General features: G+C 41.0%; 1 protein-coding gene across 1 annotated transcript; it reads right to left on the bottom strand.

Annotated features, from left to right (window-relative positions):
* Positions 1-2,412: 2,412 nt before the first annotated feature.
* pdcd10a (programmed cell death 10a) lies at positions 2,413-11,956 on the bottom strand. Its single transcript, XM_034605226.1, has 8 exons — positions 11,612-11,956; positions 9,349-9,549; positions 7,416-7,469; positions 7,144-7,261; positions 5,771-5,897; positions 3,406-3,484; positions 3,237-3,319; positions 2,413-2,882 (listed from the first exon to the last, which is right to left on the bottom strand). Exons 2-8 carry the CDS (start codon positions 9,436-9,438, stop codon positions 2,801-2,803), a joined length of 633 nt encoding a protein of 210 aa, XP_034461117.1. The 5' UTR covers positions 9,439-9,549; positions 11,612-11,956; the 3' UTR covers positions 2,413-2,800.
* Positions 11,957-12,800: the final 844 nt, after the last annotated feature.

Genomic DNA, 12,800 nt, shown 5'->3' with positions numbered 1-12,800 from the left:
GTGTGTAGTGGTGTAATTATACCTCTCATATTATCTTATCTTATCCCTATCCTTTACCAGAACCAGTTCATGCCTAACACTAACCTTAACCCAACCACCACTCACATATTACCACTAACCCAAACCAGGAACCTCACAAAAGATGTTTGGCCAAAATCAGTTTACACACACACACACACCATGACTACAGCAACACAATTAACGAGAACATCAGTATTCTACTGCCACTCATAAAAGTGTTCATGCATTTACTCAAGTAAAAAATACTGATGTGAACCTGGACCTGAACAATAATAAAACACACACCGCCAGAGCTTTATAGTGTCGTTCGCATGCCTTTGAGGGGGCATCCTGTGGGTCACACACACACACACACACACACACACACACACACACACACACACACACACACACACACACGAAAAGCAGTTGCAACAAAAGGTTTTGTTAAAACTGAAACAAATGACCCCTAAGTTCTACATCCAACATAGATGTTATCAGTCCTCTTCCTCCCTGCTGCTTCAGTGACCACGACAAATCCCAGCGTGCAACTTTAATGACCTGGAATAACTCGAATTAGCTGATTACTGCAGTCGTCAACGGCGACAGGATCTCAGAAAATTAGGTCTCAGCGATTTCAATAATAGAGCTTTAAGAAATTAACGCTATTACAATTGGATTAGAGCAGTGCAAGCAGGAGCCAGTGCAGACCTCAAAATAGCCCACCACAAATCCACCACAGAAAATCCACCATTATACAGGGAGAAGAATGAACTCGCTGGAATTGGAGGGAGAAATGAAATTGGTGGATCTTGGCACACAAGAGAAAAGAGAACGGAGCAACCGAGCGAAAATAAACCACTTCTCTTACAACAATGGAAATCTGGAAAGTGACTCACATTTGGAAACTATTTCTCAAATATTGAATCCCGTTCAATCACAATACAAAAAAAAAGGTTTGTTTTTCAACACACTTCATGACTCTTGTTCAATAGTTTTGTATTTCACACTTTTTAATAAATAACATTTGGCAGAAGGAATTCTGTCATGGCCACTGCATCAGAAAGAGAGTGAATGGAAACAGAAAAACAAATAACGTGTATTTTCAAATACAAAGATGTAATTGTTGTAAAAGGTCTTAGCAACTTCCTGCTTCACTTTCTCTAGGACACGGTTCAAAGCTCAGGTAAGCTGTTCAATGCTAGTTTAAGACTGTACTGATCTCTATCAATGTCCATTTGTCTGCTTATTCCGTTTAGAAAGTCTGAGAGGGTCCAACTTTCTCAGATGGAGTTCTGTAACTTCTCGTGCTCTCTTTCCCTGAAACAAATGTCGTCTTCTGTTTCTGGTCTTCCTCGGCGTTGAAGTGGAAACTGGGGGTCTATAATTAAAAGCTGACAAATATCAAAACAGAATGTTTTTAGTGTTGACACAGGGATTTCTCCCCCGTGGCAGCTTTGTTTAATTATTTGATTAATTCCATGTAATCTACTGTATGTTTATCTACACTATATCACAGGAAAATAAAAGCAGTGTTTCAAGGTGGATTTGCTTTACTCACATTTTCTGAGGGGTAACATGATAATTAACAGAAATCTGATATACAAACACATTTTGGCAAACGCTGATGTACAGGGGAAAAAACTGATAGGGTACACACCACAGAATATATGATGGACAACATGTCAGCTCCCCAAAAGTGAAGCCATAACATCTCCATCGCCACCCGATGACCTCATAAACCCCTCCTCCTCGATGTTAGTGGATGGGACATGGACCAAACTACAAAGTACCCATCAAAAGCATTGAGTGTGTGTATCAGCGGGACCTCATTATCACAGCTCCACACAAGAGTCCCAACTGCACACACTCTGGCTCCAAATGACCTTATTAGTTCGTAGCCAGGATATTTTCACTTCTGGATAACGGTAGTAACCAGTAGTCTTTGCGTAATCCTGCTGACAAACCAACCAACAAACTAATGGACAGGGGTGAAAACATAACCTCCTTGGCAGAGGTAAAATCATTGGATCGTTGGATCCTCAGCTACCCATGTGTTATTTTACATGGTGGATTATCTATTGTTAGCAGACAGTAAATGAGAAACTATTTCTGTAACTAAAGTACAGGGACAGACTGCACAGCTGGTGTGTTACCGCCTGTGTTTATGATGCACAGTGTGAAGCAGACCAGAGCAGGACAGCGAGAACAGACGGTGAACACAGTCTCTTTCACGTTATATTCCCCAAGCGCTTCTCCAGATCTTGATTTCTTCATAGGATCTAAACGTTTCCCACTTAAGTTGAAAATTATGTATGCTCAACGTGGCAGGATATTACTGCTGAGTAGAAGACACAACTGTGAGTTTTTACAAGATGAAATTACAATTAAATTAAGTCAAAGAACAAAATATTTGTGGTTAAGTCTGGAAACAGAGTGCCAGTTCATTTTATTGTAACTTTGAAAGACATTCATTAACGTATTTAAAACATTAAAGGACATGAAAATAATCACACTTTCCTTATACTGCTTTGAGACCTACATTGTACTGAACAGAGAGTGAACTATGTAAAGGAATAATGAAATACGGACTTATGATCTGATAAAAGAGCAACATAAAAAGAGTAAAAATCCCTGGTAATTACCGTCAACCTCATTTCCTTTGAACCTCAAATTACCTGATCTCCCCGCAAAACCATAAAACAATAAATTAAACAGCTCAAAATAAGACAACGTCTTTACAAATTACACAGCCTCATGTCAACTCTTTGCCTCTCGGTGTGCGTGTCTTCTCCGGCTGCTACGCCGAGGTCTTGAAGGCCTGCAGTATCATGTTGGTTTGGTGGGTGAGCCGGTTGGCGCTGACAAACACGTTTATCACCCTGGAAACAACCGTGACAGAGACACAAGGGACACGCTTGTCAATCACACAGCAAAGAAACCATGGCAACAGTATCAGTATTGATCCAGGAAACATTTCTGATCTGGCTGGAAAGGAGAATGTCGGGCTTCACAGAATACACGCCAGCGAGAATTCAACGGGAAATGGGTCATGGGAATTATTCAGCAGTGGCGGATTTGATGGAAGCGGGTCTGTGATCAAACGACAATGATTTACATGGTGGTGACAGAGTGTGTATGTGTGTGTATGGTTGAATGAGTGAGTGAAAAAACAGAAAAGAAAGGGAACAAAGACCAAACTCCTAAAACAGAAGGAAGTAGAAACAGTGTCATACTTTCCGTCTTTGAAGTAGGTTTTGAGCGTGTCGCTGAAGCTCTTGGAGTATTTCACAAACTGCTTCTTCTGCTGCTCCAGTGCCTGAACAATAAATACAGACAGACTTTCAGCTCCACATATTTCACAGTGTGTTTGCATTTTTCTTTCCTCCCCATGTATTTACGTACCCGTCGGTTCTGATGCTGGTATTTCCTGAAGACGGTGTTAACGGTGTCTAGCAGCTCCTTTATGGCGCTGGCAATATCTCTGTGGATGACACCGGCACAAATAAAGTGCAAATTGAAAGAAAAGAAACAGTATCTCAAAATCTGTCTGTTTTCATCAGGCAGGGATAACCCTGAAACTGCACTTCTTTGATCCTGCTCGTTACTATATTCTCACAAACTGACTCTCACCCACTTCTTTTTTTCCCCCTCCCACCGTACTCACTTGAAATCTGCCGTACCATAACTTTAATTTTTAGCATTCCCTTTGAATTGATTTTATTTCTAAGCTGTCCGCTGGGTAAGTAGCTCGAGCAGCAACTCGCTAGGAGAACTGAATTCGATCAAAATAATGACAAAGTGAGCCGAGGAAATGAAAGGTCTCTAGCTTTCTCTCCGTAGTGAGTGTGTGTGTGTGTGTGTGTGTGTGTGTGTGTGTGTGTGTGTGTGTGTGTGTGTGCGCCAATAGTGCAGCTCATAGAGGTAAAAAAAATAATGAATCTTAGAGGTTAGTCATCACTATCCCACAACATAAAGACATCGGTAACACTAAGATTGGTAACTATAAATGCTTGTGTTGCATCTTTTGTACATTATATTTAAGACTTTTATGTCCTTTTTAAGAGCATAATGAATGAAATTTAAGATCTATGTCATAAAGGAATATCAGAGTCCCAGAACTACTTATGTTCGCCCATAATTAAAAATGATGAAGTAGCCTAGTAGAGAATAAACCTTGAAAGTGTAGTGTGGTGTAGTATCAGTTTTCCATGTTGGTCTTATAGTTTCTTAACAGCATATTAATATCTCTATCATTGAGAAAGAACTACAATGCACTGAGACATTAAAAAAAAACATGTACACTGCAATTCCATAATTTAGACCAACCTAAATATATTTAAAACCTAGTATATAATATTTTAACATATTTAAGACTTTTTTAAGGTCTTAAATTCAGATTCAACAATAGCCAGCCAAGTAGGATGTCTCTCTCCCGAGCCCTTCCAGCTCTTTCTGACGGATCCCGAGGTGCTCCAAGGCCAGATGAAATATATACATCTCCATCCGCGTTGGGTGTGCTCGCTACACCTAAAACAGAAGGCGCCTAGAATGCACCCTCACCACCTCAACTATCCCCTTTCAACGTAAAAAATCAGCGGTTCTACCCATGAAACCCTGTTATGATTTGATCTGTAAACCTTAGCCAGCCCCAATGGCTGATGAAAAGCTGCACACTTGCAAGTGGACCTTTGAGCTGAGATTATTTTTTAATACACACTGTTTCCAAGGTTGCACATGAAACCTCATGCCCAAGACTTCGTCATATTTTTTTAGACTAAACATGTTTTTATTGACAGGACAGAATTTAGGCAGGAAAGAGGGAGAGAGAGTAAGGTAGGCCTGCAGCAGAGTGTCTGAACTGAACGAGGAGGCGCTGCAGGAGGACTCAAACCTCCGTACACAGAGAGAAATCTAATCAGGTCAGAAGTGTTGAGCATGACGGGGTGCCCAATTATTCAACTGGTTGAGTGGTGCCCCCCATGCTCAAGACTGCTGCCCCGATGATTTGATTTTACTCTATGTTCTTGTTGCAAATTAAATATGTATGTATTGAAAAAAAAACATATATTTTTTAAAGCATTCCTTGATCTAAAGTAGCAAAACCGACCAGTTGAATAAAATACCAATTTGAACAAAGTCATTGAGTTCTTCAACCATAAATAAAAAAAACACACTATTCTGCTAAATGAAGGTGGCCGATGTAATGCAAATCCTTATCTTGTGTGTGTTTGTGTGCAGACAGACTGTGAAGTGTGTTAGATAACACACATTCAAATCAGTTCACCCACTAGACTGTTTGTACCGTCTGTGTTGATTCGCCCCCAAACGACCTATGTACAGACATTTGCTTAAGCAGGTGTGTGTAGAGTGTGGCTGTGAGTGTGTGATGACTCAGACTGACCTCAACCAGAGGATCAACTTTTCACCTTCTACCCGTTAAGCGTCATAAAAGAGATTTGCATCTAGTTGCAGCCACTCATGTCTTTTTTCTCCATATTCAAAACACACCTCCTCCAAAGATCACCTTTTGTTTGTTTTTGTTTCTAAGTTAGGAGGGTCCTCATCATCACGAAGAGACACACTGTATCAAAGCAATTCACTTTGAAAGAAAAAATATATTAATAATGTAATTATTGCCAAATGTCCTCCAGTCATTTTCTGAGAATCTATTCAATGAATACAAGAGGTCTGACTGAAAACTGTTATGTAGAAATAAATCTGCTGTGTATTGCCCACTCACTCAAACGCACACACTGAGCTAGCTTACTTGATGGTCTGCAGGAAGGCCACTCTGTCATTGATCTCATCTGGTATGGTGCTGAGGATGTGTTTCAGAGCTCCGGCCCTCTCGTTCAGCTCCTGGAACTCGGGCTCTCGCCTGTCAATAATGAACTCTGAAAACACAGAGAGGAAGAGGGGGAAATAATAGTGATGTCAGCGACACACGCAAATAGAGACACCAAGAGGAAGCAATTAATAAAACGTGTGAAAGACACGGCTACGTTTCAAATGAATAAAATCAACAAAGAGGTGTGTGTGTGTGTGTGTTTGACTGTGTGTGCACTCTAAAGAGTTTGTCAAGTAAAGGCAGTGTTATGGTAGAAGTTGGGATACGCTATGAAGGGAGGTACATTTAAAATTCATCCAAAATGTGTGTGTGTGTGTGTGTGTGTGTGTGTGTGTGTGTGTGTGTGTGTGTGTGTGTGTGTGTGTGTGTGTGTGTGTGTGTGTGTGTGTGTGTGTGTGTGTGTGTGTGTGTGTGTGTGTGTGTGTGTGTGTGTGTGTGTGTGAATTCATTACTACCATCAATCACTGTACAGAGCACAAGGAATTCAATTACAGACAGAGACGGAGGAATATTTGAGAGCAGGGAGAGGAGTCGATTTGTGGGGAAACAGCTACCCCCAGTGGATAACTGAGCTCATGCAATATTATAAAAAAAATAACAGAGACCCCGGGCAAGTTGAGCTGGCGATCACCCAGCATGTTGAAGTCTCCTTAAGCAAGGCAGTCAGTGTTGTGTCTGAAGAAAAGACTTGTGTTTCTTCCTCTGGAGTTGACACAGTATGCATCTGTGTGCAGCACGTGCATTGCTTATCTGGTTGGGTTTCTGGTATGGATACTGTATTTCCTTGAATAAAAGTACCTTATGTACTCAACTAAATGCCAGGACTCTACGGTATGAAGCAGTGCATCTTCCGTTTCTACAATAACAATAAAAACCCTGTTCTAACCAATGAACGATTCAGTCAACAGAAACACTAGACTGCTTTTACTTTGAAACGGGTACAGGAAGTGTTGCAAATATTGAAGTTTGTGACATATTCAAAAGTTTTCTGTGTCTATTTTGCTGTTACCAACCCCCCCCCCCCGCAGTACAAAGACAAAACAGGCGAGACCCTGACTCTCTAGAAGAAATGTGCCTCTCACGCAGAGAGTGCGGCTGTTCTAATCTGACAACATGGCCGCCAAAATGAAAAGCGTCTGGAAATGACGTGAAACGTGGAAGAGACTCACACTGGAACCCGGTAACTATAATAATCGTGATGTGACATTTTCACACCATTTCATCATGTCTCCCCTTCCTTCCCCCTCTGTCCCCCCCTGAACACAGCATCCATCAAACACGCAGCGACTTACCTTCCACATCGTCTGAAGCCATGCGCAGTAGAGACTCACTGTAGTTGACTTTTAATTTCTTCTTCTCCAGAACTTTGATGACAATGTCCTGGGTCAGACCTGGGCTCTCTTTCTCTGCCTTAACACAAACAAACAAACAAACAGTTGAAAGTAATTACTGTCATCCTCGTTACTCTGCGGAATTGAAACTGATCAAATCTACAAATCACCTGAGAGTGGACTTGGCAGAAATTATTTGAAAAGTAAAAGGGAAAGACAGTAAACAAACCAACCTTCATAAAAGCTGCTCTCAAGGTCTGCGCTGCTGATAGGTTGACTTGCTCCAACTGAAAGTTACAACACACACAGACACACGCGTGTAAGCCAGCAGCACAAACCATAACACACACAAACACAAACAGCTTAGCTTTTATCACTGCTTCTCTTCTGCTCCTGAAATGTAATTCTGCAGAAAGTACATATAAGCCAGGCAACCTGCAGTATCAAAGAACTGTGTTATTGTATTGTTCTGTGTACTGAGCTGAGTCTGTTCATCTCTATTCTACATCTCATAGGAACATCAGTTCCTCTGAGCTGATGCTCTGGTATTAATGATGAAGCTTCGGTAAAAGAAAAAGTTTGTTGGATTTGTAGTTTAAATGTTATGTTTTTTTTTGTCTTTACTTGAGAGTGGAAAGACAAGAAATAAGGGATTTGGAACAAAGACAAACTGAAGAGGGTGTGAAAAAAAAAAAGATTAATTTGACAATTGAAAGTGTTTGTCTGTCTTTCAAACACAATGTTCTCTACGATGCAGTATGAAATAGCTTTGTTCTTTATTTATCTGTATGAGTGCGTTTTACCCATTGATTTGCTACATAAAGACCATAGACGTCAGTTTTAAATTGTTTTCAGTACAAACTGCGGTGTAATTTATTTGATAAATGAAGCCCATTGTTCTGTTTTCAAGTACGAGCCACCACACACAGCATCCTCTACTGGTTTTCTTTGTCTCGTCATTTTTGATTTAACCTCCTGACACTGCTGCATTGTTTACAGCACTGAGTACTTTAGGGTTTGCCGTGTTTTACGCACACATATGTTTCTATATATTTTTTTTTATATTCCTTACACTTGAGTATTGCATTCTACTTAGTACTTGCTGATGTCGTTTTGACTCTTGCTGCTGTAATACTGCAGCCAGCCTCCAGGGGATGTTTCACACACTTTGGCTTTACTTTTGGGGAGCTGTCCTTTTTTCCCCATCTTTCCACATCATACAGTGTATGATAAAAAAATGTAATAAATAAAAACACAATAGACCAAGTCTACGTGCATAACTCATCAAGACTATAGCAGCTTTCAGACATTTAAGGCACTGAAGTCCAGACATTCACGGTGAGCGAGTAGGCGTGTTGGGGATATTTTAAACACGCAACGGATGTGAAACTGGAGGATTACAAATATCTCAGGATGAAAAAGAGGTGACATGCACATAGAAGATGCAGATGAAAGTGTCAACCTGGAAAGACAAGTGGTTTGAGACTTTTTAGTGATAAGGGCCGACCCAAGTGTCGATCGTGGATGTATTATGAAGCAGATATTGATTCCCGCAATGGAATGTAAACATCATGTCCTGCCTCCTGGATGCTCTACCCAGACGCAACCTCTCATCTAAATGTTCTGGATATTATCCTGTTGTTGTGTACGCGTCAACAAAGACATTCTCCTGCTGTGTTTTTCATATGTGAAAGGCAAACAATTCAATTTTGCAGACCCATTTTTCTGGACCTTCGGCAGAGTTCATGTCTGAAAATAGCTTATCAAAACTATAACCTACAAGTACAGTAATTTAATTTGTAGAGCTGTATTAAATACCTTTCATATATAAACAGTAACACAGTTAGAGCAGTATGGTCTCTTCACATTACTGTATGATTATCGCGTGTTTGTCATGTTGTCATTTATTCTTTGTTAATTAAATTGTTGATTATTACTTCTTATTTTTCATTATTTCTTTTCTGGCACGACAGAAACAAATCCTACAGACTACAAACCTCGGCCAGCATTTTCATTAAACACACACTACCCCTTCCTTCTGCTCGACCTGAATATGAATAAGTCTCATCTATATTTCTTTCTCATGCAACAAACCTTGGCCCTGTTTATTCATCTTTGAATTATTTATTTATTTTAACTTCAAAACAGAGAGTCGGCATTCTTCACCTGGTTAAAGACGGGATACATCACAGTGTACAGAGCCATGGAGACTACTGAGGAGGCGTCGGCTTCATTCTTCATGTCGTCCATGGTCATCCTTGACCGTTCGATTGGCCCTTTGTGTGTGTGTGTGTGCTTATCGACAGATGCCAGTCTCACTGTCTCCAATCACTCACGATGACTGACGCAGCGTGAGAGGACGAGGACCTGAAGGGGAGGAGGGCAGGACAGGGGGACAAGCAGAGAGAGATGGATGGTGGGGGAGGAGGGTGAAGACAGAGTCAGGGATTTTAAAAAAGGGTAATAAATTGCTGAATAACTTTTGGGATATTTTATGTTGTTAATAAAAGAGGGAACAGGAAGTTAGTCAAAGATGGAATAAGTTCATAAAATACATTTTTCTAATGGCTCCTACACTGCAGCGACTCTATGTCTTCATTACGTGTCATAAACTCCCATGTGAGTCAATTCCCAGCAGGCCTTTCATTTACAGATGTAAAATCATATAACAGCCATGTTGCAGAGTGCGTACTTTACTCTTCCACTGGACTGCAATGGTGACAAACCTGGCATGAGTCACACCTGACAAAGAACACCCTCTCCAATATTACTGCCGCAATAAAAATGTCACTGTGATAAATATAGAAACTTGGCTCACACGTCGATGAATTTTCTGCTCAGCCTCGACGTGAGGATGCAGTGAATCCTGGTGGTTAAAATGAGGGAAAATACGCCCTCTGTCACTGGGCTGTGTTGCGTCTCTTTCTCACACACACACCCCCGCCTGACACCTCCAGGACCAGTTCTGCCCCTGCCACTGTTTACTGTGGGACAACTTTACAGGATCTGAAGTGATGTCATGATTCGCTCCGCTCGGCAAACATCAGATCATTTCGACGAGGGCAGGGGAGAGTCGCTGACATTCCAAGTCTCTGTTCAGGAGTGTGTCTCTTTTCAAGCTGCCAATGAGTCATCACCTGCTGATCTGACGACAATGTTATGCCGGGCTTCGAATCAGAGGACTCTTTGGTTTCCTGCAGGCTCTGCTTTGCCCTTTGATAACCTCTATTACACAAACATTAGGGTTATAATGGGTCCAGTGTGGCAGTGTGTCTTAGTCCCAATAGATCGGATTTCAAGAGAAAGACTGCTCAGTGTTTTTAACAGTTTTAACTGGGAGGTAACAGACAGACATTGTTACCACCAGCCCTGCCGTGGGCTTTTATTTTAACAAAACATACCCAAGATGTGACACTGAATAACAATTAGTGTACAGGCCCTTCTCTCGTGATGCTAGAAAGATTAAACAAGCTGGATTTTACAAGCATATATAAAGAGTCAGCTGTTCAGTGTACTTTATGCTCATGTTCATTATGATTATGTGTGAACGACCTGTGCTCTCAGAACACACTATACCTAACTTTGACATTAACAAACGAAAACCCCAAATAACTGATTTAGATTTAGATTTAAAAAAAGGAAAGTAGGACACAACATGTTTCCTGTGCAAGACAAAATCCATGGTCAAATTTTGGATAAATTATAAATGTGTGGAAGGTCAATTACTTACAATTCAATTAGGGCTGTGTGCACCCATAACTGATAGAGAGGATTATGGTCAAAGATCTCTTAAACACGGTTTTAGATGCAGGAAACTTAAGAATGTAAAATAGATGGGTAACTAAACTACTAACCTAACTTCCTTCCTTCCTTCCTTTGGTGTGATCTCCTTTGGTACCAGCCTCAGCTTTGTACCTGTTCTTCCTGTGGTTCACTAGCCTTGTTATACATTATGATAAAAACCTTCCCCAAGCAGGTGGACACTTCCCATTAACAAACACCAGTGTCACAAATAACCAGAGAGAAAACATTATCATCACTATACGGTGATCCTGGTGTTCTGATGCTGGCCCACGTAAATGTCAAATAATATGAATAAATAAAGACATTACAGCTGCACTTCACCTACTATGTAATGTCAACATCTCTGAGCGATGTGTTCCCGGACAGAGAAGCCACATCAGCAGACGACAAGTATGTCAACAACCAGGGTTTGACAGCATCCGGACACAGGACATGAACATTAAAGGACACCTCAAAGACAGAATCGAAACTATCCCACCTCCAGCTGAAGTTCGTCTTTGGCGGACACCGTGAGAAACTGAGAGTAAAAGTGCACCAGACGATGCTACGGTGCGATAACCCTTTACAAGTTATATACAAGTTCTGATCACTTAGCTTAACTCCCCGGTCCCTGCTCGACACTTACCCGGGCTGACGCGGCTGCTAGCGGGGAGGAGAGGAAGCGGAGTCCCGCTGCTGTCACGGAGCTGGATGGACGAACAGGTAGCGTGCTAACAGCAGATTAGCCGTTTACAGCAGGTGTTTCGCTGCGTACTGAGCTAACCGGAGCTAAGTGGCTACAACCGTAGCGGACAAGCGTCTCCGTCCCTGACACGGACAGGCGACTCGGCTCCTGTTGTTGTGGTTAGTGGGTTATCCAGGAAGTTTTCCTGTCCCGTAAAGCAAGCAGCGGAGAGCCGGGGCGGGTCGGGCCGGGGCAGGGAGCGCGGAGGCTGCTTGTAGTTCTTTCGGTGAGGCTCCTGAATGAGCTGCAATAGAAATGGCCACCAGATTAGACTTCAAATCCCAAACAGGTGCAGGAAGTGTTTTCTTAACCCTTGCGACGCTGTAATGGCAACAACTATCATTTGACTTTGCACATAATAAACGGTCACCATTAAACTGTGAAAGGTTTTATCAATCTTCACACTAATTTATGTTTAGTTTAGTTAACTTCAATGGTTTTTAAAAGATAAAATAATCACACAATTTATCATTTGCAACAGAAGTAGCAGGAAAACTAATAAAGTAAAAACATAAATATTCAGTAACGTAAATTAGATTAGATGTATATTCCAGCTGTAACTGGTCATTAGCTATAAATACTTTATACTAACACTTGTAGCAACAACAACAACAACAACAAAGATAGCTAATTATAACATCTAAACTCAAGGACAACAAATGAAATATTACAACATCGTTTCAAATTAACAGCAAAGGAAAACTATGAAAGGAACATAATAGTTGCTAAAATCAATCAAGTAAGAGCCATTCGGTAGTAGTACGTTTTGAGAGATGATTTAAAACAGTAAAAAGTAAAGTTTCAAGTCTGACTTCCTTAAGTAAACTGTTCCATAGTCAATACGTTAAATTAAAATATAGGGATGTAAGGGGTTAAAATGTTTTTGTCTAAGAATTGAATGTATACACAAAATACACAGCTTGTGTGTCTGAGTGGTGAGTCACGTTCTCAGCTCCATCGCCCACTCAGACAAGTTCAGACTGAGACGACACTGTGAATGAATGTCGCTGTACATTGAGAAGCTTTACGTTAAAACGTAAAAACACAACACAGTTCATAAAAATATGCACAAATCATCAATCTGCAAATT

Source organism: Hippoglossus hippoglossus, chromosome 13 (genome assembly GCF_009819705.1).
Source record: "Hippoglossus hippoglossus isolate fHipHip1 chromosome 13, fHipHip1.pri, whole genome shotgun sequence".
NCBI classification, from domain to species: Eukaryota; Metazoa; Chordata; class Actinopteri; order Pleuronectiformes; family Pleuronectidae; genus Hippoglossus; species Hippoglossus hippoglossus.
The sequence above is the reverse complement of the archived record's forward strand: the minus strand, read 5'-3'. Positions and strand labels throughout refer to the sequence as shown.

What these genes read in the sequence shown, in the direction of transcription:
- pdcd10a (XM_034605226.1), bottom strand. Translation starts at nt 9,438, where the DNA reads ATGACCATGGACGACATGAAGAATGAAGCCGACGCCTCCTCAGTAGTC. An exon ending in GGCTTCAGACGATGTGGAAG is followed by an intron (nt 5,898 to 7,143) that starts GTAAGTCGCTGC and finishes CTGTGTTTTCAG; the next exon opens with AGTTCATTATTGACAGGCGA. An exon ending in ACCTACTTCAAAGACGGAAA is followed by an intron (nt 2,883 to 3,236) that starts GTATGACACTGT and finishes GGTTGTTTCCAG; the next exon opens with GGTGATAAACGTGTTTGTCA.